This window comes from Centruroides vittatus, unplaced genomic scaffold (assembly GCF_030686945.1).
Source record: "Centruroides vittatus isolate TY-2023 unplaced genomic scaffold, ASM3068694v2 contig_1049, whole genome shotgun sequence".
Classification (NCBI taxonomy): domain Eukaryota; kingdom Metazoa; phylum Arthropoda; class Arachnida; order Scorpiones; family Buthidae; genus Centruroides; species Centruroides vittatus.
Window position 1 is genome coordinate 31,111 of NW_027120677.1, and position 26,562 is coordinate 57,672.

The 26,562-nt window shown below is 30.1% G+C and overlaps 1 protein-coding gene across 2 annotated transcripts in view; it reads right to left on the minus strand.

The window, feature by feature from the left end:
- The window catches only part of LOC136970543 (mitochondrial glutamate carrier 1-like), a 38,793-nt gene extending 21,068 nt beyond the window's left edge, over positions 1-17,725 (minus strand). For both annotated transcript variants that reach the window (XM_067264992.1, XM_067264983.1), the window contains exons 1-5: positions 17,475-17,725; positions 7,991-8,125; positions 2,358-2,413; positions 2,197-2,290; positions 1,956-2,071 (exon numbers count right to left, since the gene is read on the minus strand). In XM_067264992.1, the coding sequence (XP_067121093.1) occupies positions 1,956-2,071; positions 2,197-2,290; positions 2,358-2,413; positions 7,991-8,125; positions 17,475-17,494 (421 nt within the window). In that variant the 5' untranslated portion in view covers positions 17,495-17,725. The remainder of the gene's footprint in view (positions 1-1,955; positions 2,072-2,196; positions 2,291-2,357; positions 2,414-7,990; positions 8,126-17,474) is intronic.
- Positions 17,726-26,562: the final 8,837 nt, after the last annotated feature.

A 26,562-nucleotide genomic window follows, 5' to 3' on the forward strand; every position in this document is an offset into this window, starting at 1 on the left:
TTTCTCGAACTCGTTTAATGTTTTGATGAGCTAATCGTTCATGGAATTTTCTTATGTTTTCCTTCTTCCTGTGTGTTCCAACGAAAGCTGTGTTTTTCAGGTATTTTTCAAAATGCATATAGTATAGCTTTTCTTTCTTTGTTCCGATAGCAAACACTTCATTGTCTCGAACAAGTCTACAACCTCTTTTGTTGTAAATCATACTGAAGCCTCTGTCTGATGCTGAGCTGATTGAGAATAGATTAAACTTCAGATCTGGAACGTATAGGACATTGTTGAGACTTGATAAAATGTTTGATTTGCCATTGTTAGCTAAAAGTTCGACTTTGCCTGATCCATAAGCTTTAAGATATGATCCGTCACCAATCTTTATCAACTTTGGTTTATCAAATTCTGAATAACTAAGGAACCATTCTTTCTTTGCGCACATGTGATCGCTGGCTCCACTGTCTGCAATCCACGAGTTTTCACTTGGTGCTACCTCCGCCATATTCACACCGATGAATGCTGCTTTCCTTCTATCATTCTTTCTTGTTGTCCTCTTTTCTTTTTCTTTTTGTAGTCTAGCTGGACACTGAGCTATGAAATGACCAATTTTATCACAAAAATGGCATGGAAATCTCTTATTGCTCGACCTGGCTTTGGTATTGTAGATTTTATGAGATGGAAGTGCAACATTGTCCAGTTTTTCTTTGTTGGAGTTATTCTCTGTGAGTCTACTCTCTTCAAGAAGCAGTCTGGATGTTAGATTGTGCAAAGTACGTTCTTTTTCAACGACAGATTCCCAGGCAGTTACAAAGTGTGCATATTCAGGTGGCAGGGAAGAAATTATTTTAGTCATAAGCATGGTTTCAGAGATCTCATCATCTTGCGCCTTCAATTTTGCTACAATATTCTCTAAATCAGAGATATGCGTTCCTAGTCCTTTGGCTTGAAATTCGTAGTCAAAGAATTCCTTTTGTAAAAGATACTTTCCGATAGATGATTTGGGTTCAAATAGACTAGTCAATTTCTTCCACATTTCAGATGCTGTTTTACAACTTATTAGATGGGACAAAACTCTGTCTTCTACAAGAGATACAATAACATCTTGCACTCTTTCGTCTAGTCTCAATCTTTCTTTGTCTGTCGGTGTTTCACGCAACACGTCTATCCATCCTTTGGACCGCATGTGAACTTCTACTCTAAACTTCCATAAGTTCCAGTTTTCAGCACCGTTCAGTTTAGCAATAGTAAAATTATTACTTACAGATTCCATTTTCAGTAAGACGGCTTGATCAATAAAGTTCAGATACTTAATTCTTCAATTAAAAATGACTTGTTCTGACGTGGCCTGGGCCCATAACCTGATAAAAGACACTCCAAACTGGAAGACAAAGAGAGAAAGGAGTGAGAAACATGTGGCAGTATTGCCAGTATGCAGACTACAATGGCGCACCCTGGTGGTGGAACCCGACATAACAAAAAATTAAATATTTTCCTTTAACATTTTCTTTGTATATTTGTATTTCTACCTTTCATACATACTTTATTTAATCCCTGTTATATTGTTTTGTATTCCATTTAGATTTCATATTATTTTCCTTCAACGTTCTTTTACACGTGCGACTACCAGCACATATTTAACGAGTTGTATTTTATTTAAATTTTATTTTTTGAATTTTATTCTAATAGAACATTCCATAACCTGAATATGGTTGTTAAAAACAGTTGAAAATTGCATGTATAAGGTGGTGGAGGCCTTACATGATTGCTGGTCCTTCTGAGAAACACCATCAACATAACAAAACATTTACACATAATTATAATTATTAATTTATAAAATATTTTCAATAAATTTTATACTAAAACATTAAACTGAAACATTTGCAAAGTTATTTTATCAATCACTACAAAATTAGATATTTTATTAAACCTTAATATTGTAATAAGAAAGATTTGATAAACTTAATTACCTATTCTTCCAGCATCCTGCAACTGAATTTTTAATAGTTCCATAGGAGTTGTAACAACAATTTGACAAAATCCTGCAGATCCACCTGCAATCATTTCTCTTGCCAAAGTGAGTTTTCTGTTTACGAAATATATGCATATTAATACATTTATAAATTAACTCAACTCTATAATTAACTATTAAAAGCTGATTAATCTGCTTATAAGTACTGATTGTCCTAGAATTTAAATCTTCCTTCTTGCCTATTCTCAGATGATAAATGATGACGAAAAAAGTCGTTCGCCGCCAGCTTAATCGCCTTCTCGGGGGTTATTAGTAATATATTTACTGCAGAGCCTACACAGTTAATAAAAACAAATTATATAAAAATTAACAAGTTAAATTAATTTTATAATTTTCATACCTCTATACATTCCAAAGAATCCTTCTTTACTGTATGTTTTTTTGAAACAATCTAACCTAAGATATTTTTAAAAAATATTTTTATTATCTCATTAAATTCAACATTATATATTAAATATGCAATAATAGTATTTACAAAACAAGTAAACAATAGTGATTTAAAATTGTCCTAGCAAAATCTTTTCAATATACTATTAGGGTTTATAATCCCTGTACTCCGCAGAGATTCAAAGGACTATAACAGGGATGGCCACATCTTGTCAATGACAGGAGCCATACATTGCCTATCAAAAATATAAGTGTCTCATTATCTACTGAAACTGTATTTTATACAATGGATATAAATTAATAATAAAAATTAAATATACAGGAGTCACGCCATGGGGAGTCCACCAAACTGTGGGTCTACAAGAACCACAGTTTGGTGGACACCCCATGAGACTATTATTATATTATTGTACATTTTAACAATGTCTGCAGTTTTTTTAACTTTGTTCTTTATATACAGGGGAGGGCAAAAGTAGTTATATAGTTGAGAATCTGAGAAATACAAATGTTTGGTGTTCATCATCATTATTTTTATCATCTTTTATTGGTTCGTATTCCTTATTTATTGACAAGACTGTCTTGTTTATAAAATCGTACTGCCAGCCTGTGTTACCAGCTTACAGATATGAAGGAGTAGATGTCAGGAGTTGCAATTTGGCACAGAGTATTAGGTGCCCAAATCATTTGTGCATAAAAAAAACCAGACTTGTAGGTAGTCAGGGGTGCGAGAACAGAGTCAAAATAAAATACAAAATGGCGAAACTGTCTACAAACAGGCAAAACAGGCACATCACCCCACCAACGTCAGGTGGTGAGAGTACCACCCAGTCATTCTAGGAAGCGGACTCTGACCCTAGGACTGAATACGTAGTATTTTCTTTGTAAAATAAAATTTGTAATCTAATTTTGTAAATTTGGAAGTGCTTCAAATGTGACATTAAAACAGGGTTTTATGTTGTTACAAGTGAGTTTTTTAACATTATCTAGTACAGTAAAATCGTGGGACCGATAAAAATTTGACATATAGGGCTGAGAGCACCACCATGTGACCTTCGCCCTCTGACCTCACTTTGCTCCCAAACTCCGAAGAGAGACAGCTTTTCACTTCACGTTAGTTAACCTTTCGAGTCGACAGCTGTGCCGATTCTGGATTTGTATTATATCTCAACACTATTGTAAATATCATGTAGCCGATCCAAATAAACTAAATTATTCTCCTGGATCAGTTTCTCAGTTAATTTTTACCAGTATAACACGTGGTCGAGGTCAACGCAAACATCACAGACAAGGTAGGACGCAACCCAGACCAATTCTGCCTAGCAGAGAAATGTGCCGCATACAGATTTTAGCCATGCCGCTAAAGACATTATAATTGGGTTAAACTGTATATTGTTTGTGCAAAATAAAAAAATAATTTCGGACAATACAATAACCATGATTATTTTTTCAAAAACAGGAAATTTTCGTTATGCATTGACAAAAATTCAACCCAAGCTGACATGCAACAAAGAGAAATTTCGACATTGCATAGGTTAATTTGACCAAAAATGCATCGTGGACGACCTCGTGGTCGTGGCTGGCAAAGTTTGAACGATCGTGCTCAAACCCAGTGATACCAAAGAAGATTGGAGAACGAGAACGAGATCCACCTTGAGCGTCAAAGTGATTCGCTTAGTAGTGAGTCTCCGAGACCATACGGGGCATTCCAATTTTCAACACAAGTGTTGAGTGTTGAAACCAACAATTTCACATCACCAACGACATTCCAACTTTAAGTATGAAGTGCTTAGTTCCCATAATTCCATTCTCAGCAAGATGGATTCCATTCAAATGTCGCACCAATTACCCACAATTCATTGGAGAGTAGCAGTCAACATATCCGTTGAGTGCCGAGCGTGTTGAGTCAGCACTGACAACAGTGCCACTTCAACATTGAAAAAAGGAAGGACTTTTACTGAACGTTGAGATCAGCACTTAGTCAGCGTTGAAAATTGGAATGTCCCAATAGTCTTGTCCCAAATACGGTTTTACTGTTTTACTTGTTTGTGATTGAATTTGTACATAAAAGTAAATGTTTTTTCTTCCTATTTTCTCCCTGTATGTTTTTTTTCCATAATAACTGTATACCTACTTTTGCACCCCCCTGTATAATCTCACTAACACTAAGCAGCACTTATATAGTAATTAGTTTGGTTTACTAAGAGTGCATTATATATAACTAATGTCATAACAAAACTGTCAAACACTTTCAAATTTCTCAGAATATTTATTCTAAGAACAAATTTTTTATGTTAATGCAAATTAAATAGTACACTTTATAGAATCTTTTATAATATCTACAATTCAATTATTATTAAATTTGAATAATTCTCAAAACACGAATAATCATCACTTATTTTTAAAGCAAAAATCTAATAATTGTATTTTAATAGTATCTTTCTGAATTTAAACCTCAGCTTTAATAATAAAAAATAACTGTACATCAAATCAATGAATTAAAATTGACTATTTACAAATTGCTACTAACAGTATAAATAAAAATTTTAAATTTTATACAAGAATATATTTATAATTATCATCAGGATTAAAGACTAAAATTAAGCATTATTTAGACCTACACGTTATACTTTCAGATACTTCAAAATAAGTTACTTCTAATCATCATTTATACACATCCACATATACATAAAAATTTATAACTTTTTAATTTTTATTTTGTCATGGAAAATCCTTTTCTAATTAGTTATGAAAATATTTTTGGGTAATGTTTACAGTTTGAAAATCATTTTACTAAAAATGGGTATGTGGACGCAATAGGTAATTGGACAAAACATTGTTTAATTATTAAGACATTCTACCAAGAGAACCTACCTTTAGGAGAAATTTTCAATTATAAATGTAATTAAATAAATAAATTAATTTGTGAAACAATTAAATTTAAAGTAACTTTATTATTTTTAATTAAATAAAATTCTGCATATATCATTATATATTGTATATACAGTAAAGAGTCGTTTATCCGAACACCAGTTATCCAAAACGTCGGTTATCCGAACGCTTTCCAGTCGGACTGTGTCGTGCTGAATTGAACTTTTTTGATACTAGATTTACTTCTAAAGTATAATTTTTTTGTTTTTATATTTTTCAATATATTTATTTTGTTTGTACAAAATAAAGAAATAATTTTTAACGATACAATAGCCTCGATTATTATTATAAAAATTTTCGTTAGACTTAAAATTGACAAAAATTCAACACGAAGCGACACGCAACGGAGAAAAATTTCAACATCGGACAGGTTAATATATTTTTTCGTACATGATCAGTTATCTGAACAACCCCAGTCCCCAATTCGTTCGGATAAACGACTCTCTACTGTATAATGATATAGGCATATTGTATCATTGTATATATATATTTTGTATAAAAATACAAAATATGTTTGAATCTATCAAAACAACACCCACACAGCTATAATGATTTTTTAATTGCTATTGATTCTTCATGTCACACGTTATGAAAGGTGCTCGTTAGGCGAGGTTCCACTGTATATTGTTGCTTTTTTTTAACTATGAAAAAGTGTCAAGTATAAAACACTGTAATATATAATTTTTTAGATTGATTTTAACAATTTATATGTATATGTGAGAGACCAGTCTTAATGAAATATTCGAAAGAAAATTCATTTTTCGTCTTGAAAAAGAAATTTATTTAAATCTCAGAAAAAAAAACTTTTTCCATTTTATTACTGGAGGATGAGTGCATTTCTCTCCCCGGAGTCATTTCTTTTCCCAGGGAACTTACAATGTGTCACTGGGAACTAAAACTAAAAATTCACTATTGGTGAAAAAAGACAATATGACTTGTCTTTTTCTCCAAGAATATCTCTTGGAACACCTTCGAAGCACATGTGGATTATTATTTCCTCTGATATACTTTAACTGCCATCCAAGGCAAAAGAGACATTCCCAAGCCTCTCCAATGACTCCACAGCCATCTTGAAACCTGCACACAGTGCCTCAGGTACTTATAACAACACGTGATGTCATGTAAACTCTCTCTCTCAATTGTCAATTCATGTATTCATTTCTGTTAAATTAAATTGGTTATTTTAGCTGTTAGCGTTGTATTCGAGTCAATCACTTCCATCTCGCCGTCTCTCAACCCTCTTCTAAAATCCAATTGCCCACGCAAGTGACTGCTCGCGCGACTTTGCGGATACTGTGTCCATCTTGAAAGACGCAGGATTGTCTTTCAAGGTGGACAAGGTGCCGACCCACTGGTCACACATAATTCACAAAGAAAGTGTAAATATAGTTAAGAATAATAGTAACTTAAATTTTATTTTTCTTTTGGTCTTGATGAATTTACACAAAGTATTGAAGAACAAAATTTTTTATTATAATGAATTCTAGGACATTGCATGACTTTGTCATATTGTGATAGAATTGAGGTGGAGCTGGAAGGAAAGAAGTGATCCCTGCACATGTTAGGCACAGAAAAGGCAATCCTTGTACAGTACCTGATGGATGTGGACAGGTAAACTTTGCAGTTGCCACCACAAAAGAGGCCATCCTCATACCTGCAGGCCACAGGAGACATGATCCTTGCACTAGCCAGGTATGGAGAGACAATCCAAGAACAAAGCAATTGCCATCAATTGCTTTGTTCTTGTTTTGTATATTTTTCGTGTCATTTTCCATTAGACAAACATAATACTATTTTTATTTTTGACCCCCGGCCTAAATTCTATTAGGTGTGCTCGTTGCATCAGAGAGCATGGACATCATTACTGTAATACCTTTGTATATTAAAAACAAAGTCATCGAACCCAATTTTTTATTGCATTTTTGAATTCTGCAACGCAATTAATGGAAAATAGCAAAGTTTAATCAAAATAAATCGAATGGATTTTGAAAACGAACACAGTTCTGTAAGCCTTGTAGAAGAAACTTCACTAACATTCCGCTCTAAAACAGTTTTATATGTGGAAAAACATGAGGGAATGGTTGTCGTCAGACCAATTTTAATGCAAGACTGAGTAATGAGTATTGTGTTGATGTAAGTGTAATTTCTTAATTCTGAAATTTTTTAAAATTGTCATAATTTAATATTTTTAAAATAAGATCTAAAAAAGTTGTTTATGGATAATAATATTTTGTTCATGCAAACAAATAACAAATATACTAAAGTAACTTATAATTTACAAATAACTTGTGTAATAATAATTGTAATGTATTTATATAAAAATATTTTTTTTTTCTAGTTTGAAGAGCAGTCAGATAAACGTTTGGTTTAAAATATGAAATTAACAAAAATAGTTTTTAAGTGATCAGTCTTGCATTAAAATTAATCTAATGAGAACCAAACCCTCATGTTTTTCTTATATAAAAGTACTTTGATCACATATATCATATAATAAAGTAGTTAATACCAATTCAGTCAATATAATACATAGACATAATATCTGGGTTTACATAATATATATTAACAAAAATCTTTATTAAAATGACGAAACTTTCAAAATAAAACATTAAAAAATTAATTAATTAATGAAGTGGTTTTTCTAATTAATATTTAACTTACATAGAGGAATACATTTTTTCTCCATTTGGTCCAACTTGTTGATTCTGCAACCTGGTTTTTACTAAATCTATAGGGAAAACACAGGTAACTCCAATGATTCCTGCAATTCCTCCATTAATTACCTTTGGAACTAAACTATAAAATAAAAGAAGAACAAAATATTTTAAATTATGAATACAATAATTTTATTGTTATTATACTACACAAATGTAAAAATCTGATTTGTTATACACAACTCCATGTTAAACAATAAAAATTCAAAACAAGCACTGAAAAGATATAGGAGACAAAAATATGTATGAATTTACATCAGGCATCAGTCCTGATAAAACTTTTACTTGCAGGAGAGCTTTCAGAGACTTCTCTGCTCTCCTTTTCTACGACAAGAATACAGTTTACCTCTTTGGTCAAGTATCTTAGAATAATTACTTGACTCTAGCCCAGCATTTCTCAAACATTTTGCTCATGCAACCCAATATATTTGTTTATAATGGTTCTTCAACCCAAATGTTTGATATAAAATTTTTAAAAAACCTGTAAACTAGAGTCACTGTATGTTATGTAATAAAATAAAATTATTCATTATTGATAATAACTTCTACATGCGAAATGTAACACGGTGTACGTTTCTATTAAGAGCAGTTGAGGCCAATTTCGATTTGTAACAAATTATTTACTTCAATTTCAGTTTTTATTATTCAAATTTTAACTATTAAAAATGTAAGACTGACAACTGTAAATAAAACAGACTATTTCAAAATCGTTCAGGAGTCAATTCTACTTTGAAAAACATTATATACACACATTCTAAATGACAATTATAATTACAAGTAAAAAGCTGTTAAAAATTTTCAGTACTTAACAGATGCACCTATTGTTCCTAGTTGTTACAAAATATTTTGCCAATACAAGTGTTACAAATATTGCACAGGTAAACTTTGCAGTTGCCACCTTCGAAGCACATATGGATTATTATTTCCTCCGATAGACTTTAACCACCATCCAAGGCAAAAGAGACATCCAAAAGAATGTTATACCTTAATTTTGTTTAATCGGTGTTATCTGGTCTCTTCCCACTTGCCTTGACTGGCATATGAGTGATCTTTTGTCTACAGGATACAGTCTAATTTACGGATGAATCTAAAATTGATAGTGGCATAGGTGCTGGCTTTTGTCCCATTGGTTAACTTTCCTATTACCTTTCAACTATTTGTTGCATTTGAACTATTTTATACAGGTCCTCTTAATAAGACTATATTGCTTCTGACAGTCAGACTGTCTTAAAAGCATTTGACTTTTATCAAGATTACTTCAGTACATGTTTGGGACTGCTAATTCTACTTCAATGGATGGGTTGCCTGCAACAGAATCTCTCTCTTATGAGTGTTAGGACATGAGGGTTTTCTGGCAATTTAAGTGCTTATCTATTGACCAAGCAGAAAGCTTATTATCCCTTTGTATGGCCCAAACCAGCTCTTAATTTTTTTTAATACTTTTTCTACAGTTATCAAAGGCTGGACTATCTCCAATCATTCTAAGCAGTGGAAGTTAACTCCTGATTTAAAGCAAAGCAAAACCTTTGGGAAAGTTAAGGATTTCTTGGTTTTTGACAGAAATCATGTTTGCTTTTTGGTTGGTTTTATGACTGGCTTTAATCATTTTCATAAACATCTGCACCAACTAAAACTTTCCTACTCAGCCATTTGCCACTCCTGTGGATCTGGAGAGAAGACACTGCATTTCATTTGTGAGAGTTGCAGGTCTTTGCTTAAGGATACTTGTTTATCTGAATTCCACTTTGTTAAGCCATGATGACATTCCTCGGCTTTCTTTCAAAGGTTTACTACCATTTTTAAAAGAGATTAGACTTTTCAAATAATCTCTCATGGGTACACAATGGATTTTTTAGCTCAAAATGCATTTAGCCTATTGACTCCACTTGCACATTAACAATAACAATATATGAATTTTTCTCAGATTCAGATACCCAATCAGTTGGAGATCTGAGTTATGAAAAATTCATACATACACCTATAATCTTATCAAGAGTAAGACTGATATTAAAATTTTAATAACAGTATAATTATTCTAAATCAATTACACTGCAATCATGCTGGTTGCAAGATCTCACTTGACAGCATCAAAACTCTTAAAAGGGGAAAAAAAATTATTATAAAAAGGAAACTATTTAAGCATTTGGTAATTATTAAAACTAACAAAAAATAATAGAATGAATTTAAACACTGGTATTATTATCAGTGAAATCTGGCAATAATTACTTCAAAAATAAAAAGAGGCCATTTTAAGATGCTCTTCCTTATCCTCCCTCACATTTTATAAATTCATTACACAATTTGACAGTCAAGATGTTAACCTCCTATCTTGGATTGTAGAAGCCTTCTGTAATGCAAGATCTTATGATCTTTCTCGATCATACAAAGATATGAAAAGAAAAATCTTACTTTGTAATCTTTCTTTGTATATCATTAATTACTGTTCATTTTCTTTTTAGAAATTTATATTTGAATATATTATGTGTTTCTAAATTTTTAGTCAAAAGACTCAGGTTAAACGTAGTGTTTTTGAATCCATCACATTACCACAAATGATAAATATTTGCGAAATGCATTTTCTTGTAACTAATATCAATAAAGTTTAAATTCATTCCCATTGTCTCCAATGTTTCCTGTATGATAAGTCCATAAAAAAGCAATACTCTAAGCCAAGGGTCGCCAAACTTTTTTGATCGTCGACCCCCTACAAGTTTTCGAAACCTCACATCGACCCCCACCAAAAAGTTTGTGTTACAAACAAAAAAAAGTACTTGCTATTTTAATACATTTCTTTTAATTTTGCATTTTTTTCATTTATTGAATGTATGTTAATAATAATTTTTGTAACTGACAATCAGTGAGACGGATAAGCTTGATCCTTAGCTTAAGCTTGATAATCGACCCCCCAATAATGTTATATAGACCCCTGGGGGTCGATATCGACCACTGCTCTAAGCTTTGAATTTTCAAACTGAAACAGAACAAGAATCTAGGAAAAAAACTGAAAATATGTACATTCCAGAAAACAATGATATATTTTAGTAAAAGAGAGATCTGAAACACATGAAAAATAATGCAAAAATTGGCTTAAATTGCAATTTTTATAGTTACTGCCTTGGCCAGCTTAGGACCCAGATTTCATTCAAATTGAGAGATTAAAAAACATGCTTGTGGAATACCAAACACCACCATTAACATTCAATGATCTCTACAGTAATATGAGTATAAATGTAATATGTATAGAGTATATATAAATACACACACAGAGTTATACTGTATATGCTTTCCTGCTCATTAAGGCATTCAAGCAGCTCTAAATAAATTAAAAACTGTTTGCTTAATCAAACTTATAGTAAAATATGACAGAAAAAAATATCAGAGTAAGGAAAATAATGAAGTTAAAATATTTATGAATTGAAAAGGTCATCATCAGAGTGAAATCTGTTTAGTTTACAATGATAAATTACTAAATAATAAAAAAAACCGATTTATACTTTAGATGATAGACTATTTTGTTGCTATTACACAATCTTAAAAACAAATCTTAACAAAGAATTAATAAAAGCTAATTATATTAATATCAATTTATTGTGAAACTGTATTGTATTGTCTTAGAAGTGTTGAACACAAGATCGTGTTAAAAACAATCACATGGCTTTTTCCACCTTTATTTAGTTGATACGGTACATGTTTTGGGCCTTGTGCCCCTCATCAGTCAACCAAAATAATATAAGAAATAGCGTATACAGCATTTTAACATTATTTACAGGCAAATTGTATAAACATTTTAAAACGTATGTAACATACCGGTTTTCCCCCAGTATGGCACTTGCACACTGTAAGTTTGCACATTACAAACCTGAGAATTAGAAGGTTATAAAACCATAAAATTCTTGTACCTTTTTAATTTAAATAGATGTACATCTATTTAATATAATAAAGTAATAAAATTAATCAACTATTGGGTAATAGTAGGACAGGTTCTTACCATTAGTTATCTTCTTTCTCCTATTAGAGACGATTAATGTATTGTACGTTTTCCAAGTTCATTTGAGCACTTCCTTTAGTATGTTTATGTTGAGACAAATTTCAGAATTTTTCTTATAGACAAATTTCTAGACAAGTCCTTTGAGTGTAATCTTTAGTTTAAACTTTCTTCTATTGAGCAGTGTTTGGATTGTGCGATAGTTGAAATTTACGTAATGACGTGAAGAGGGGTTGAAACGAATCCAAGCCCTCCGGTGGTGTTTTTTGGACGAAAGTATTAAGATTTTAGTTTATAGTATATTTAGCCAGTTTTTATTTATATTTATACTTATGTTTTAAGCCATGTGATTGTTATTAACACGATCTTGTGTTCAACACTTCTATATTAATATCATTTATCATGCCCCATAACAACAATGCATGCCTGTTATCTCCCATCTTTATTTCTGTATCCACATGCATGTTTTAGGAGTTTTATCTCCTATTTACGTGTACAAACAGGTATAATACTGATGAGGAACTCCTCATCGGTATGGTACTTGTTTGTACACATTTGTTTTATATTTTCTTAATTTTACATTAGTTCAAGTGATTTTACAACAAATCCACTACGTGCTTACATTTATTTTGGTTTGAAACATTCATATACTTGGTATTATTTTCAAAAGCCAGGTCATTTATGCCAGTGGTTGGAGTAACTTTTTCACTACCTGTTTTAAATTACATTCAGACTGGGTGTGCTCTATGGCTATTGGTAAGGTTTTCATATTATTAATTTCCAGAATGGTTTTTACTTCTAAAAAATATTTTCTTATAAGATCTGTCAAGAAGACCTTTTCTTAAATTCTCTAAAAATATTTTTGTAAGAATTTCCCTAAAAAATGCTTTCTTACTGATCATCACATTTTTTGTTTCTTTAAGCTTATTAAAGAATATTATAACTAGTTAAGAATTCCTTTCCATCTAGTTTTCTTATCCTGATTAGATTAGGCTTATCTACCTACTAATATATTATATAGAGTATTTATATAATATATTTTTTGCTGGACAGTATGGATGGTGTTGAGTTGCTTATTATATCATCTTCCTATCATTACATATAAAATGTATTATAAATGTATTGATATGTATAAGAACCTTAAACAATACAAAACGTGATTATCATGTTATATGTATTTTCTAAACATAAAGTGATCAAAATAAAACAAAAATAAATTTTTGATGACTTTAAAATTACAAAGTTAAAAATACACTATATTTGAATATTCATAAATTAAAAATGTTTATGTGAGATCATTGTAAAATATAAAGTTATAAATGTAAATACAACTTTATATTTTATTGATAGTTACAGCAGCTCTTTTTTACATATTTAAATAAATGTAATTATTTAAATATGTAAAGAGCTACTGTAACTATCAATAAACTAGTTTAGGAGATGGCACCTGATAGTGTAGAACCTCAATTGAAGCATAATTAGTTAAGATAGCAAGAGATTCATATAGTAGAGAATAAGTTTTTTTTATTTTTACTTGTTTTCATATTTCTAATGCATCCTAATTCATAATAAAATTTTAGGGACATAGGATCAAATTATAACATGCACATCATTACGACAAATATTTCTAATACTTTATGAATCTTTTTGTAATACAATAAAGACAAATGTTTTAAATTGTTAAATATAAATTTATGTAGAATAATAATAAACTGCACATGTAATTATTATATACAGTGTGTAATTTCAACAATCAAGAAGCAATTATTTATTGTGACATCATCACAATGCCACACTGCAATTCTTAATCATATTTTTAATAATATTTTAATTTAAAATATATGCTCATCACCTCAAATTAGTGTCTTGTCCCTGTACATTATATTTTTCTATTAGCAATAGAGTCGTGTAGGACATTAACTCCTTTCATGGAAAAATTTTTGAATTGAAATAATGTTTGCTCCATAAGTATATACCAGAGGTGGGCAAGCAAGAGTTCAGTGGGAGCCGAAATGTAGGTTTTGCAAAATGCATGGAAGCCGCAGTTCTGTACTGTTGTGGCAGATAGTACAGTAAGAGTGGGAAGGATAGCCCTTTCAGCAAGAGCCGCACGTAACTCAAAAAGAGCAACATTTGCCCATGCCTGGTATATACTATACTTATATGTAGTTAACATATAGTTAATTGGGGCATCCTGTCCCTAATATTTTCATATCTGGTTCCAGCTTTCATCAATCTGATTCCATTCTCGAGATTAAGGAAAGACAGTCAGAGGGACGACAGTGGGAATTTATAGGCTAACATTTATTTCAACTTGCAGCCCAACTATCATTGAATCAATTAGAAAATTCTGGTTAGATTTACCTATGGTAGACAAAATGGTGGCTCATCTCTAATTCCAGCGAACAGAAGAAGGGAAACAGTGGGGATGCATGTTCTAACCTAACCTATTCTAATAATTTGGTTGGTAATAATTATGGTAATTTATTAGAATGGGTTAGGTTAGGTTAGAACATGCATCCCCACTGTTTCCCTTCTGTTTGCTGGAATTGCCATTTGCTGGATGAGCTGCCATTTTGTATAACGTAGGTAAATTTAACCAAAATTCTACAATAATTTCATAAATATTCTGGTTTAAATCCTATAATACAGTTGCAATTTTTTATGAATATTTCAGATTAGACTTTGTTCTCTAGTCCTTATCTAAGTTGACAAATCTGAATATTGATTCAGGCCATAATGACAAAATTATATCCTGTAATATCCCCATTATGTCTCCATGTTGTCTGTATGAAGAAATAAATTCTAAAGATGTATAGAATACCAGTGGCACACCCATGGGTGGGCCAAGGGGCCCTGGCACCCCCCAAAGTAAAAGGAAAAGAAACACTAGTAAATTTTCTAAAAATATTTTCCTAATTGAAAATCATTTTTTGTATTTATATTGTGTCATGTCTTCTATTTCTATACTACCTATGAATTAGTGGTGACATAAGATGAGAATTTTATTGAGTTAGCAATAAAAATTTTTTTTTATCCATTCAACTCGGCTCCTCTTAAGATTAAATCTTGAGTGCATCACTGGAATATATAGTATATGTAGATATCAGAATTTCCAATTCTATAATCTAATTTTATTTTAAAACTTCATATTTAATTAATTATTTTTATTTATGAATATTAAAAATTAGAATAAAGTTTCATTTATAAAACATTCTTTTGTAAAATATCATCTTTAATGTTTAAAATGTTTCCTAATCTGTGATATACTTCTGTATTTATTTTATGCAAGTTATCAAATAGATTAAATAAAATTTATCAACATTTTAAGCAAAAAAAACAAATCAGTATATTAAATAATTATTATAATGAACTATAAATTAATATAATAAAAGTAAATCAAGAGTAATTATTCAATTAATCATTCTGTATAGGAAAGAATATATTTACTTTTATGACAATAGAATCATAACTTTTTCTGCAGGAAAAATTAAGATCAGAAAATTCCATAATCAAGAGTCTACGAAGTAAAACACTTAAAGCAAGATATGGCTCATATTTGAACATTTATTTATATAAAGAGATAAATTTATATCTTATTGATTAAAAAAGTTTGGCTTAAATAGAACAAGGCCATACATTCTCATCCATAATGTAGTAATCAAATTGAATAAAATATTTAATAAAAATTTGAGAAAATTTCTTTCTAAAGAGACAAATTTGTAACTATCAAATTACTGAAATTCTTAAGTTTTTTATCAATATATTATATAAAAGTCAATAAAATATTATTTCTATAAATAACTCGATAACAATATTGTAGTATAAAATTTAAATACAAATAAATTTTCATTTTTTAAATAATTTATATTGTAGTAAATATCACAAAAATCTAAAATTATCAACAAGAAACTAGAGCAATTGATACATTACAAAGGGTTAAAATTCAGTGTCAAAGTCCATTTGTGTGCTTAGACTTTGAAAACAAAACAAACTATTGTAATCTAGAAATACATTTAAAATGTTTTTTATTGCATTCTTTTAATGGTGTTGTTCTAAGGTTAATTCAAGCAATTAAACAAAAGTTTAAAATACATTACAAACGAAGACTAAATAAAGTAAACTCTTAACTATAACACATTTGAAAATTTTGACCCGTATTTAAATAACAAAAACAAAAATCACTCTGTTATAATGCCAAGCAAGTTATAATCACTACAAAGTATACCTTGACAATAAGAACAAGGTACAATGGATTGCCGAAACATTAGAAAATCTGGTGGTTTGCCATTTGGCACAAAGCAAATTTTTAAACAACAAATTCTTTAAAGATGTAAATGAAACTTGAAGCGTTAGGATATTTTAAAATATTGCTTATTTGAGCAAAATTTTCATAAGTGTAGATCTTGAAATTAAAAATATAATAAACCCTTAGCCATTTCACATTTATTATTTTTTTTTAAGATGCTATTTACAAATACGACAAACACTCAATTTTACCAGAAACATCTACTACTATTTTTATTAATTAATATCTCAGCTTGATGTATTGCAGAATGTTGCAGATGTTAATTAGTTTTTTAACTAAAATAACTTTCGCTTTATATCACATAATAAATTAAACAGGAATGACAAAAATCAATTTATAACATACATTATGCTATATGTCATACCTAATAACTGATTTTTAAAAAAAACTTAACCTAGATTTTTATATTATCATTATTACTGATGAATAATAGATATATACACGATTTAAATCGCAAATTTTCTATAAAAGTTATTATTTTTTTAAATGTAAAAACAATAAAATCCGTCACCTAATCTATTCTTTCACAATTGAAATTCAATATTTATAAATTTAAAAAATAATAAATTTTTCTTATTAAATTTAATACTTCTTAACATTCTGTATATTAATTTCTGTTAATAGCACACATCTTAAATTATGTAATGATAAAAATGGTGCAGACTTTTTTTTAATTGCAGGCTTAATTAAATTTGAGGGTCAAACTATTTTTAGATTTGAAAGAACTAGATCTGTTATTATAAGAATCTCTATATCACGTAATATCAAGTTTAAAAATTAATTTTAAGTTATTTTGCTTGTTTTAATTATTGATTATTTAAATTTATTTATTTTTGTATGAAAAAATTAAAGTAAAATAAATAAGAATGAAGCAAATAGCTATGAAAAATAACAAAAACAAGTCATTATGGCATTATGTAATATAAATTATAATCATCATCAAGGATCTTTGGCTCTTTTTAAATTGCTATAAGGAAACTATTTTTAAAAACACATTAACATACAGGTGAAGACATTTAAACATTTTGACTAATAAACATTAAATATATTGTAATATAAATTAAGCTTTAAAGATCAAATTACTTTAATTAAATTTAAAATTAAAATTTAAAAAATAATAATAATTCTAATACATACGGAAATTCTCTTGCAACCATATTTCAAATGCTAAGGATGTGAATCACGTGTCAGGAAATTGATTAATATATTCAAAAATTCTTGTAAATTTCAGATTTGGACGATTGAAGCAGTGTTAAAATTTTGAGCTAAATTCTTTTTTTGTTTCTTGTTTTGGGATCTGTAAACCGAAAAATATCCTCCGAAACGAAGACGGAGGACTTAGTCTCCCTGAGGACCCAGAGGAAAAGGAAGGAAAGGAGAAGGGAGCGCGATACGATGACTTGCGCCAAATCAGTGTTGCCAACTCGGAACATAAATGGAATTTTTCCGTCATCAATCAATTCTATCGATTATCTGACTTAAAATCGATAATATTTTTAATATCAGATATGATTATTGATTTCTATTAAGTCGACGTGTTTATTACGTCCCATCTATTATAAATATATTATATTTGAGTCAATAGAAATTGGAATAATATATCGGACTTTGATTTCAAATTCCGGTACATATTTTTGCAATTTCGCCTTACATTTTTATTATTGGTATGTTAAAGTAAAGAAATATATTTTATCTATGAAATAATATGTTTTATTCCTCATTTTTCATTGTATTTCCTTTGTTATTTGTACAGTACGACCGAAAGCTTTGCAGTGTATACCATTGTTTTTTTTTTTTAACTCTTTCCGCCCTGTGGGCACTAAGAGGGCCTCTTTTAGTAGGCCCACGTAATCTCTGAAATATTTCCAGCAGATAACGTTCCAATATTTTATTTTCTTATCTAAAGTAATGTAAATTTGGGGCTTTCTCTGTGTCTAGAGCCCATATCAAATGATCTTCTTGGCGGTCTTCTATTAGTAATCGGAGGAGCCCTTGTATATATGTTTATTAACTTCAACGTTCAAAACTGTAATTATTTGTAATTTTATTGTGAAAATTGACAAGATTATTCATTTCTATAATGATTTCTAATTGCATTTGAAGAACAATTGATCTTAAATATATTTAATTGAATAAAGAAACAAATTAAACCAAACACTAACAATAAAATGCTTATTATTATTGTTCTTTTAATACGAAAACTTAAATACAGATAACAAGTTAAATTAACTGCATTTATTTCATTATTTAGTTTACAATTTTTAATTATCATTAACCATACCAAGTCAATTTTTAAATGAATAAATTTATTCTCTATCACAAAATAAATCTAAATGATTCTCTATAGAAGCAATAAAGACCACTTTACATGAAAACTTTTTATATTTCAGATCTTGTTGCATTATATTTTATGACTTACAGTTTAATTTATATTAAATTTTATCTTCTTAGGCATTAATTGTATATTATATTTAACAAAATTTAATTAAATACAGTAGTTCTAATTACTGTTATAAAACAATTACTGTATAGATTTTGCTCTCTTTACTAATAAGGATATTATGAATTTGACTTAATCTATGATCGTGAATTGATTTACATAACTCTAATAGATAATTTTAATGCACAATTAGAAATTTTGAAATGATTAACCTTTATTTTTATTCTTTATTTTTATTACAGAATCTTATTTCTGTAATAAAAATGAATAATTTTGAATAACATTGAAAAGAAGGAATTTAAAACAAGTATAATTTAATAACGATATTATAAAATATAATACAGTAAAAATAACTTATTTATCTGTTTTATATCAGATTTCTTATTAAAAATTTTATATTAAATTCTTCAATATGCTGTGTAATTTTGTATTATTATATAATATAATTTTATGATTACGATGCAATAATGTTATATTTATTGCATTGTAATTATAAAATTCATAGCCATAAAATATAAACATATACATTTCTGATTCGTTTAAAATTCAGAAAAAGTTTTTGAATCTTTAATAATTTTAAATTTGTCATCAATAAATGCACATATGTTAATGATTCATTTCTTATCATCGTCGTCACAGAGGTGTAGCAAATAAGAAGCAAGAGGACTAAAGAGAAAAGAAACTCTTTTAACATATAATAAATATGAAAAAATGAACTACGAAAACGTAAATGTTTAAAAAAATTCCTGTTCTGTTCATTAGTGCATGCTAGATGGCCGAGGTGGTTAAGCTCTGAGGATCCAGGATCGAATTCGGACAACTAACCCCACAAAATGTTCGGGGACGGTCGTGAGTCTGATCCTACCAGCCCAGAAAAAGAAAGCGCTTTTAGTGCCTTAGTGCCCAAAGAGCGGAAAAAACTCAAAAAATAAAAACACTGCATACAAGCTATAAAAATACTCAAATACAGTAGAGCATCGATTATCCGACTCAATTGGAGACTGGGGTTGGTCGGATAACTGAAAAGTCGGATAACCGAAAAGTATAAAAGAATACATTATTAGTATAGTGTATTAGGCCTGGTTTAAATACTAGCCTCCCTTTCATGGTCGAGCCAGTGCTGCCAGCTAAAACATGCAAAAATTTAACAAAAATAATATTAAAGTAGCCAAGACATAACCAAATATAGCAGCGCTACATCACTAGAGGACATTTGAATTTGCCGACTAGAACGCGGTCGGTTAACCGATAAGTCGGTTAATCGGGGGTCGGATAATCGATGCTCTACTGTATTATATACTGAAACCTATATATCACCGATAAATCCTTGATTCGTATCTTCATTATCATCACGAACAATTCTGTTCTTAAAAAAATTACGCTGTATTTAAATTACAAGATACTCTGATCTGTCCACCTGTCTTATGTTACTCCGTCTAAGCAATTCTATTTTCAGAAAGAGAGAATAAAATCCCAAATTTTAATGTCACGTGAAAACTTTCAGTCCTAATGTAGAATTTCTTTGTTGTTCTATACAACAAGGTGTTGAAGTGGGCTCAAAAATCTCATATAAATGCGTTTTGTTTAGAAATAAGATTCATTTCAGATTATTTTCGAAAATTCAATAGAACTATTCAGATCTAGAACAAAAGATCTGGGTCTCTCCACATGTACACTCTTTGTAGTAGATTTCTATGACAAAGCAAAATGAGAATAATACAGCTACTGTACTAATTCTTGGCAGTATTTATAGAATCAATGATTTATTGTTTCCTATTCAAAATTACTTTTTTGGTAAGTTATGATTCACAAAAAATAAATATAGAAAATAATTTGGGGGGGATTTAACACAAGTCAATTATTTAAATTTACGTAAACATTAGCCAAAGTAAATAAAATGGTTAATATTATTAGTTTTATATTCTTTGGAATACTTTTTAATTAAATAAAAACTGCTGAAGAATAATAATAATTAACATGATGTGAAATAATACCTCGTTATTAGGTATTGTATAATCCGATGACGTCTGTGGTGACGCATGAAATGACGTTTAAATTCTTCAATTATTTGCTATACACTTATAATTATGTGTTTTTTAAATTAGAAAACTTATTAAAATTTATTATTATTACGTTAATTGTTTATCTAGAAAACAGTTTGAACGGGAAAAATATTATTTTTGATAATACAAATTTAAAAAAAAACAAAAAACTATAGACTCAGAAAGAATTGCAGATTTTTTAATTAATAGATTAGGGCATGGGCATGCATGGTGAGGATTTAATTATTGAGGACCCCGAACTTTAATGATCACTATGGAATGGCTAATTTAGATATTGTAGAAATGTACAGTACCCTTCAATAAAATAGGAAATGATAGAGAATAAACCGAATAATTTAAAAGTAAAAGACTATATAATTGATCCAATAGAATTTGTTTATAGAAGTAATTATTTCCATACAGATGACAAATTTTATACGCCGGAATCAGGAATAAGCACAGGGTCCGTAATAGGGCCAACAATAGCCGTATTTATAATGGAGGATATAGATAATGATATAGATAGAACGAGCAATTATTTGTTGTGACACGGTCACAATGCTGGGCTGCAATTTTTAATTAATTTAATTTAAAATACATACTTTCCATCTCAAATTAGTACTGTCTTGCCCCTGTATAACATACTTTACCTGTTAGCAATAAAAGCGTGCCGATCATCTATCTAGCTCATTTCGGAAGAAAAAGTTTTAATTAAAATAACGTGACTTTCGGTGCATACGGAAGTTTATATATAGTTAATTATAGCCTCCTACCCCTACGCTTTCCATATCCCATCTCGACTTACATCTATCTACTTAATTTTCTAGATTAAAGAAGGACAGACAAGGCACACAGACAGGCAAACGACGACAGTGGGAATTTATAGGTGTACAACTTTTTCAAATTGCAGCCCAAAAACTGTTGTAAAAATAGTGAAAATTTACAGAAAACTATAAAGATTGAAATTAAGATGATTTTAAGGGTGGGTGATATCAAAACACAAGCAGTTTGTACTCTAAAAAATAGACGTAAACGATTGTTTATAATATACCAAATTATTTTTCCAGCCAAGATTTTACAATGTTTCAGTTTCTAGCAAGTTAGGTACTACGACCTCAGTTTTGGATCCGTTTCAAATGGATCCAAGCGTCGAAGGCGTGTTAAGTATAAACGAATAATTGTTCTTACATTAAAAAGAATTAGAAAGTAACTTTCGTTACTGAAACTTTTTTTCAGTTGTTAACTTTCTTTGCATGCCAGGTATGTTAAATAAGCATGGTTTTGATTTCCAAATTTAACGTTTTCCTTGTATGTTATATAACATTTTTTCGAAAAGTAGGGTTTACTTTGATTGCCTTTGGCAACGCCGCCACACGAGTGCGATCTGCAAAAAGAGCTAAATACTTAGGTCTACATCAATAAATTTTTATTTAGTTATTTCATTTCTTTAGATGCAGAAAGCGGAACAGGCCAACTCGTAATAATATTTTAAGACAGATAAAGCGGCCCATTGTTAAGAGTGCAAGGTCATATATCAACCATTTTTACGATTAAAATTTGGTACTTTTTACTCCCTCTCATTTCCCCCCTCTGTGGGTACCCGTGTTACTGGTGACGAGTAGCTACGATTGTGTTAATTTACTTATACTTATTAATTTGATAAGTATTAATCCACCACTTCGTGATAATAAATATAAATACTCATTGTCACAAGATGGCGCCTTCTTCTACTATGAAATTACTTTACATCTAATTATTAGTCTTATTATAGTCTAATAATACGGCAGTCCATTCGGCATTAATTAAATATTGGGTTTGCGTATTTATTGTTTATATAGATCTATATCCCATTTTAATAACCGTATCATTTTATATAAAATTAGTAATGTGTATTAGTACAAAATCATGAAATCAAAGTATCTAAATATGAATAAGTCACCAAGTATTTGGGTAACATCAAAAAATTAATTTTGGGATTGTACTGAACACTTTAATTATGGAAATGTGGAGCAATTCATACATAACTCGATTTAATCATCAGTTAAATTGTGACTTTTATATAATTGAGAAAAATGGCCCATTATCTTGTCATATATATGACATTGTTTAAAAATATGGATAACCAATGAAAGTAACATCTTTATTTCCAATTGTCATAATAGTTTTACATTACTAGTAAAAACCCTTAATTATACAACTGTAATCACCATATACAATGTATCTATAGTTCTGTATTATGTCAACTTTATGTTATTTCAATTCAAAATTTTTCCCTGAAAGGTGTTAGATAACCGGCACGACTCTGTTGTTAAAGGAAAAGTATGATGTACAGGGGCAAGCCACTACTAATTTGAGGTGGAGAGCATATATTTAAATTAAATACGTTAAAAATATAATTAAAAATTGCAGCCCGGCTTTGTTACGATGTCACGATAAATAATTGCTCGTTACTTTTTAGTTTTATATATGAAACACTGAATTATCGAAATTTATTTTTTGGTTTAGAGTTTAATTGAGAAGTTGGTGGAAAACTGAATTACAAGATTTTATCTAACTATAAAGGGGCAATAAAACTATATAGGGGTAATGGCTTTGCTGCTTCTGCACCATTTAAAGGGTTGTGACAATTTATTGAGCTAAGATAAGTGTAGCTCCATTTGTTATCAGACTTTATTTACAAATTTCAATTTTCCTAGTTTTTTGCAAATTGCTAAAATTGTTTGCAAATTAAATAAGAAATGTTTTGTCATCGAGAATATATATTTATGGAAAATTTCAATTAGATCGAATTATGGGAAGGAGATCAAAATTTAGTAATAAGAGTTTATCTTGTATGTGATTGCGCCTCGCCAACGAGTTGGTCACGTAAAGTTTTCTAAGTTTTTTTCACTTTAGTAATACTAAATAAGTTACTTCCCTGGAGGCAGAACGCCCAAGTGTGGCGTTGACGTAATCGAATAAAACTAAACCAATCCTGTATTGATTTTGCTGGATTACTCATTCTGTAATTACCCGAAACTCCAAAACAAGTTTCCATATTACCTGCAACTTGTTCATATAAATTTTTTTAAATTGCTCAACAAATGCTCAATCAATATTTATGCAACTGAATAATCAACGACAGCATTCCTACACAAATTGTCATGCAAATAATTTCTCCAAATGATTTTCTTTTGACTTATTCTTCTGATAAGCATACAACAGGCTTTTTATGGAGAAATGTTATACGTACATGTACAGATATTTTGCTCAGCAATTATTGCAAGGTAAAAAACAATAATATACGAATAAAATTACTCATAAATGCAAAAAATTGTATTTCAAAATGTTATTTCTTACCCTGTCCCATTTAATTGCCTTGGGCTGGGCTTCACCCACCCAGGTTACTGGGGTAACATTTGCACTTTCCTGTCCTACTTCTTAAAAAAAGTTTCCACGTTAGATTTTAATTATTTTAGTGCTGTAATTCGCGGAAGAATCTTGGCGTATGCATAAATTACATTTTGGAAAATATAATTAATTCCGAGAAAAGATATATTCAAACAGTTGACTTCCGCGTCTTTAACGCTTAATAACTATAAAGTATTTTGACATTTCTAAGTGCTGTTTTTTGTAATACAAAGCCACACAATTGCTTGATATTTTCCCACAGTTTGTAGAATTTCAGTTGAACTACGGAAAACTTATCCGAGTTCTAAGAAAAAGAAACCATATTTACCTCCCTCATCCTCACTAGATGGCGTTACGTTACGTCGCTCTTCGATCGCCTCTGCTGTAACTGCATGCCCGGGTCAGTACCGATTTAAACGAATTGTCATTTCCTTTCGTCAACATGTCAGCAGTTACGCTCAACTCCTTCTTCTCATCCCATCGGAAATGTTCAACTTTTATGTAAGTATTTCAAATATATGTTTTTTAGCAGTGTCAAGCTGAGTTGCTTGACACTCCGATTTTATGTTTCAGACAGTTCCCTCAGTCGAGACTGGACAAACTCTCAAACGCGGCTGCTTTTAACGAGCGACTCCAATTTATCCAAGATTTTCCCCATTTAAATGAGTAAATACTTTATTTATTTAGTTTAGTTTAGTTTAATTTAATTTCCTTCTTGCACTTTTCTTTTTTATCTGTACTTTTCATCGTATTTTTCTTTTTCATCTGTACTTTTCTTTTCTCAACAATAAATCACTTATTTGTGACATATTACTGCTCAAACTGCTCACCCAGGCTAACTACCTCGATAAACATCATCTCGAGTATTTGGATTAGAATATCTTTACAGTAATATTTTCGAGATACCCCAGGTGTGTCTGACGACACACAAGTGTGTCGCGACACACAGGTTGGAAAACACTGGGTTAAGGTATCAGCCTACCGCTTTGGAAAACCCGAAAACAAATCCCGATACCTCACAAATTTTTTGGGGAATGGTCAGTCCCTAATATATGTCGGACTTGACATATATTAGGGACCTCGTAAGATCTCACAAACCAGCTTTACCATAGAGCCTAACCTAAGTATAATAGGATTAATAAAGGCTTTCTTACTGCTCGAAGGACAAAAAAAAGTAAATCTAGTGCTTGACCGTACTGTGTTATGCACGATTGGAAAATTAATAATAATAATAATACAGTAGAGCGTCGATAAGTGGAACGTCGGTAAGTGGAATGGCCGGAAAGTGGAACGATTTTCAGTCGGACTGTGTCGTGCTGAATCGAATGTTTTTGATACTAAATTTACTTCTAAAGTATAATTTTCATGTTTTTTTTATATTCTTTAATATATTTATTTTGTTTGTACAAAATGCAGAAATAATTTTTAACGATACGATAGCCTCGATGATTATTATAAAAATTTTCGTTAGGCTTAAAATCGACGAAAATTCAACACGAAGCGACACGCGACGGAGAAAAATTCAACAGGAAGCGATACGCAACGGAGAAAAATTTGAACATCGGACAGGTTAATGTATTTTTTCGTACAAAGTCGGAAACTGGAACAAATCATTAACTGGAAGGACCCCAGTCCCCAATTGGTTCCACTTATCGACGCTCTACTGTAATAATAATAAAACTTTAGTAAACACGTTATTGCACGAAATTAACATTCACAATGATTAATGTATAGAATTATCCAGTTTTTCAACACTATGTAGTGTAATCACTCGATCACTTGGCATTTTTTATCATAAATTTTTATTCAGTTCGGTTGATTCAAATACAAAATGAAAATAGTCATTAAAGTACATTTTCGAATTTTTATTTAGATTTATAACAAATTACAAATAGGCTAGTATCAAATTGAATGTATATGCTCTTACAGATTTTAGATATAAAAAACGAGACTTTGTCATATAAAAAAATAAAGTGCATTTCTCATCCTTCTCATTGATTTCGATGAAATCTTCAAACACGCAATAGTTGACTTATTTCGAAAGATAACAAGTGCATGTTGTCCTAAAAGTTCCTGCACAAAATCCTCCTTTGCGACCGATGCTCAGGCAATGACTATGACATTGATATCGATTAAATGGACAGCCGAATCCAGCTTCTACGGGCATGATCTCTGTTATACAAATTTATAGGATATTAATAATTATTGTTGTAATAAACTGTTTAAACTCTTAATCCTATTTTTGGTTCATAAATTAAGAAAATCAATTGTTTTTTCTTAGAGGGAAAATTTATTAAAATATTTAATCAGAATATACTTTAAAAATAAGTCTTTTTCACTCACCTAAAGTACA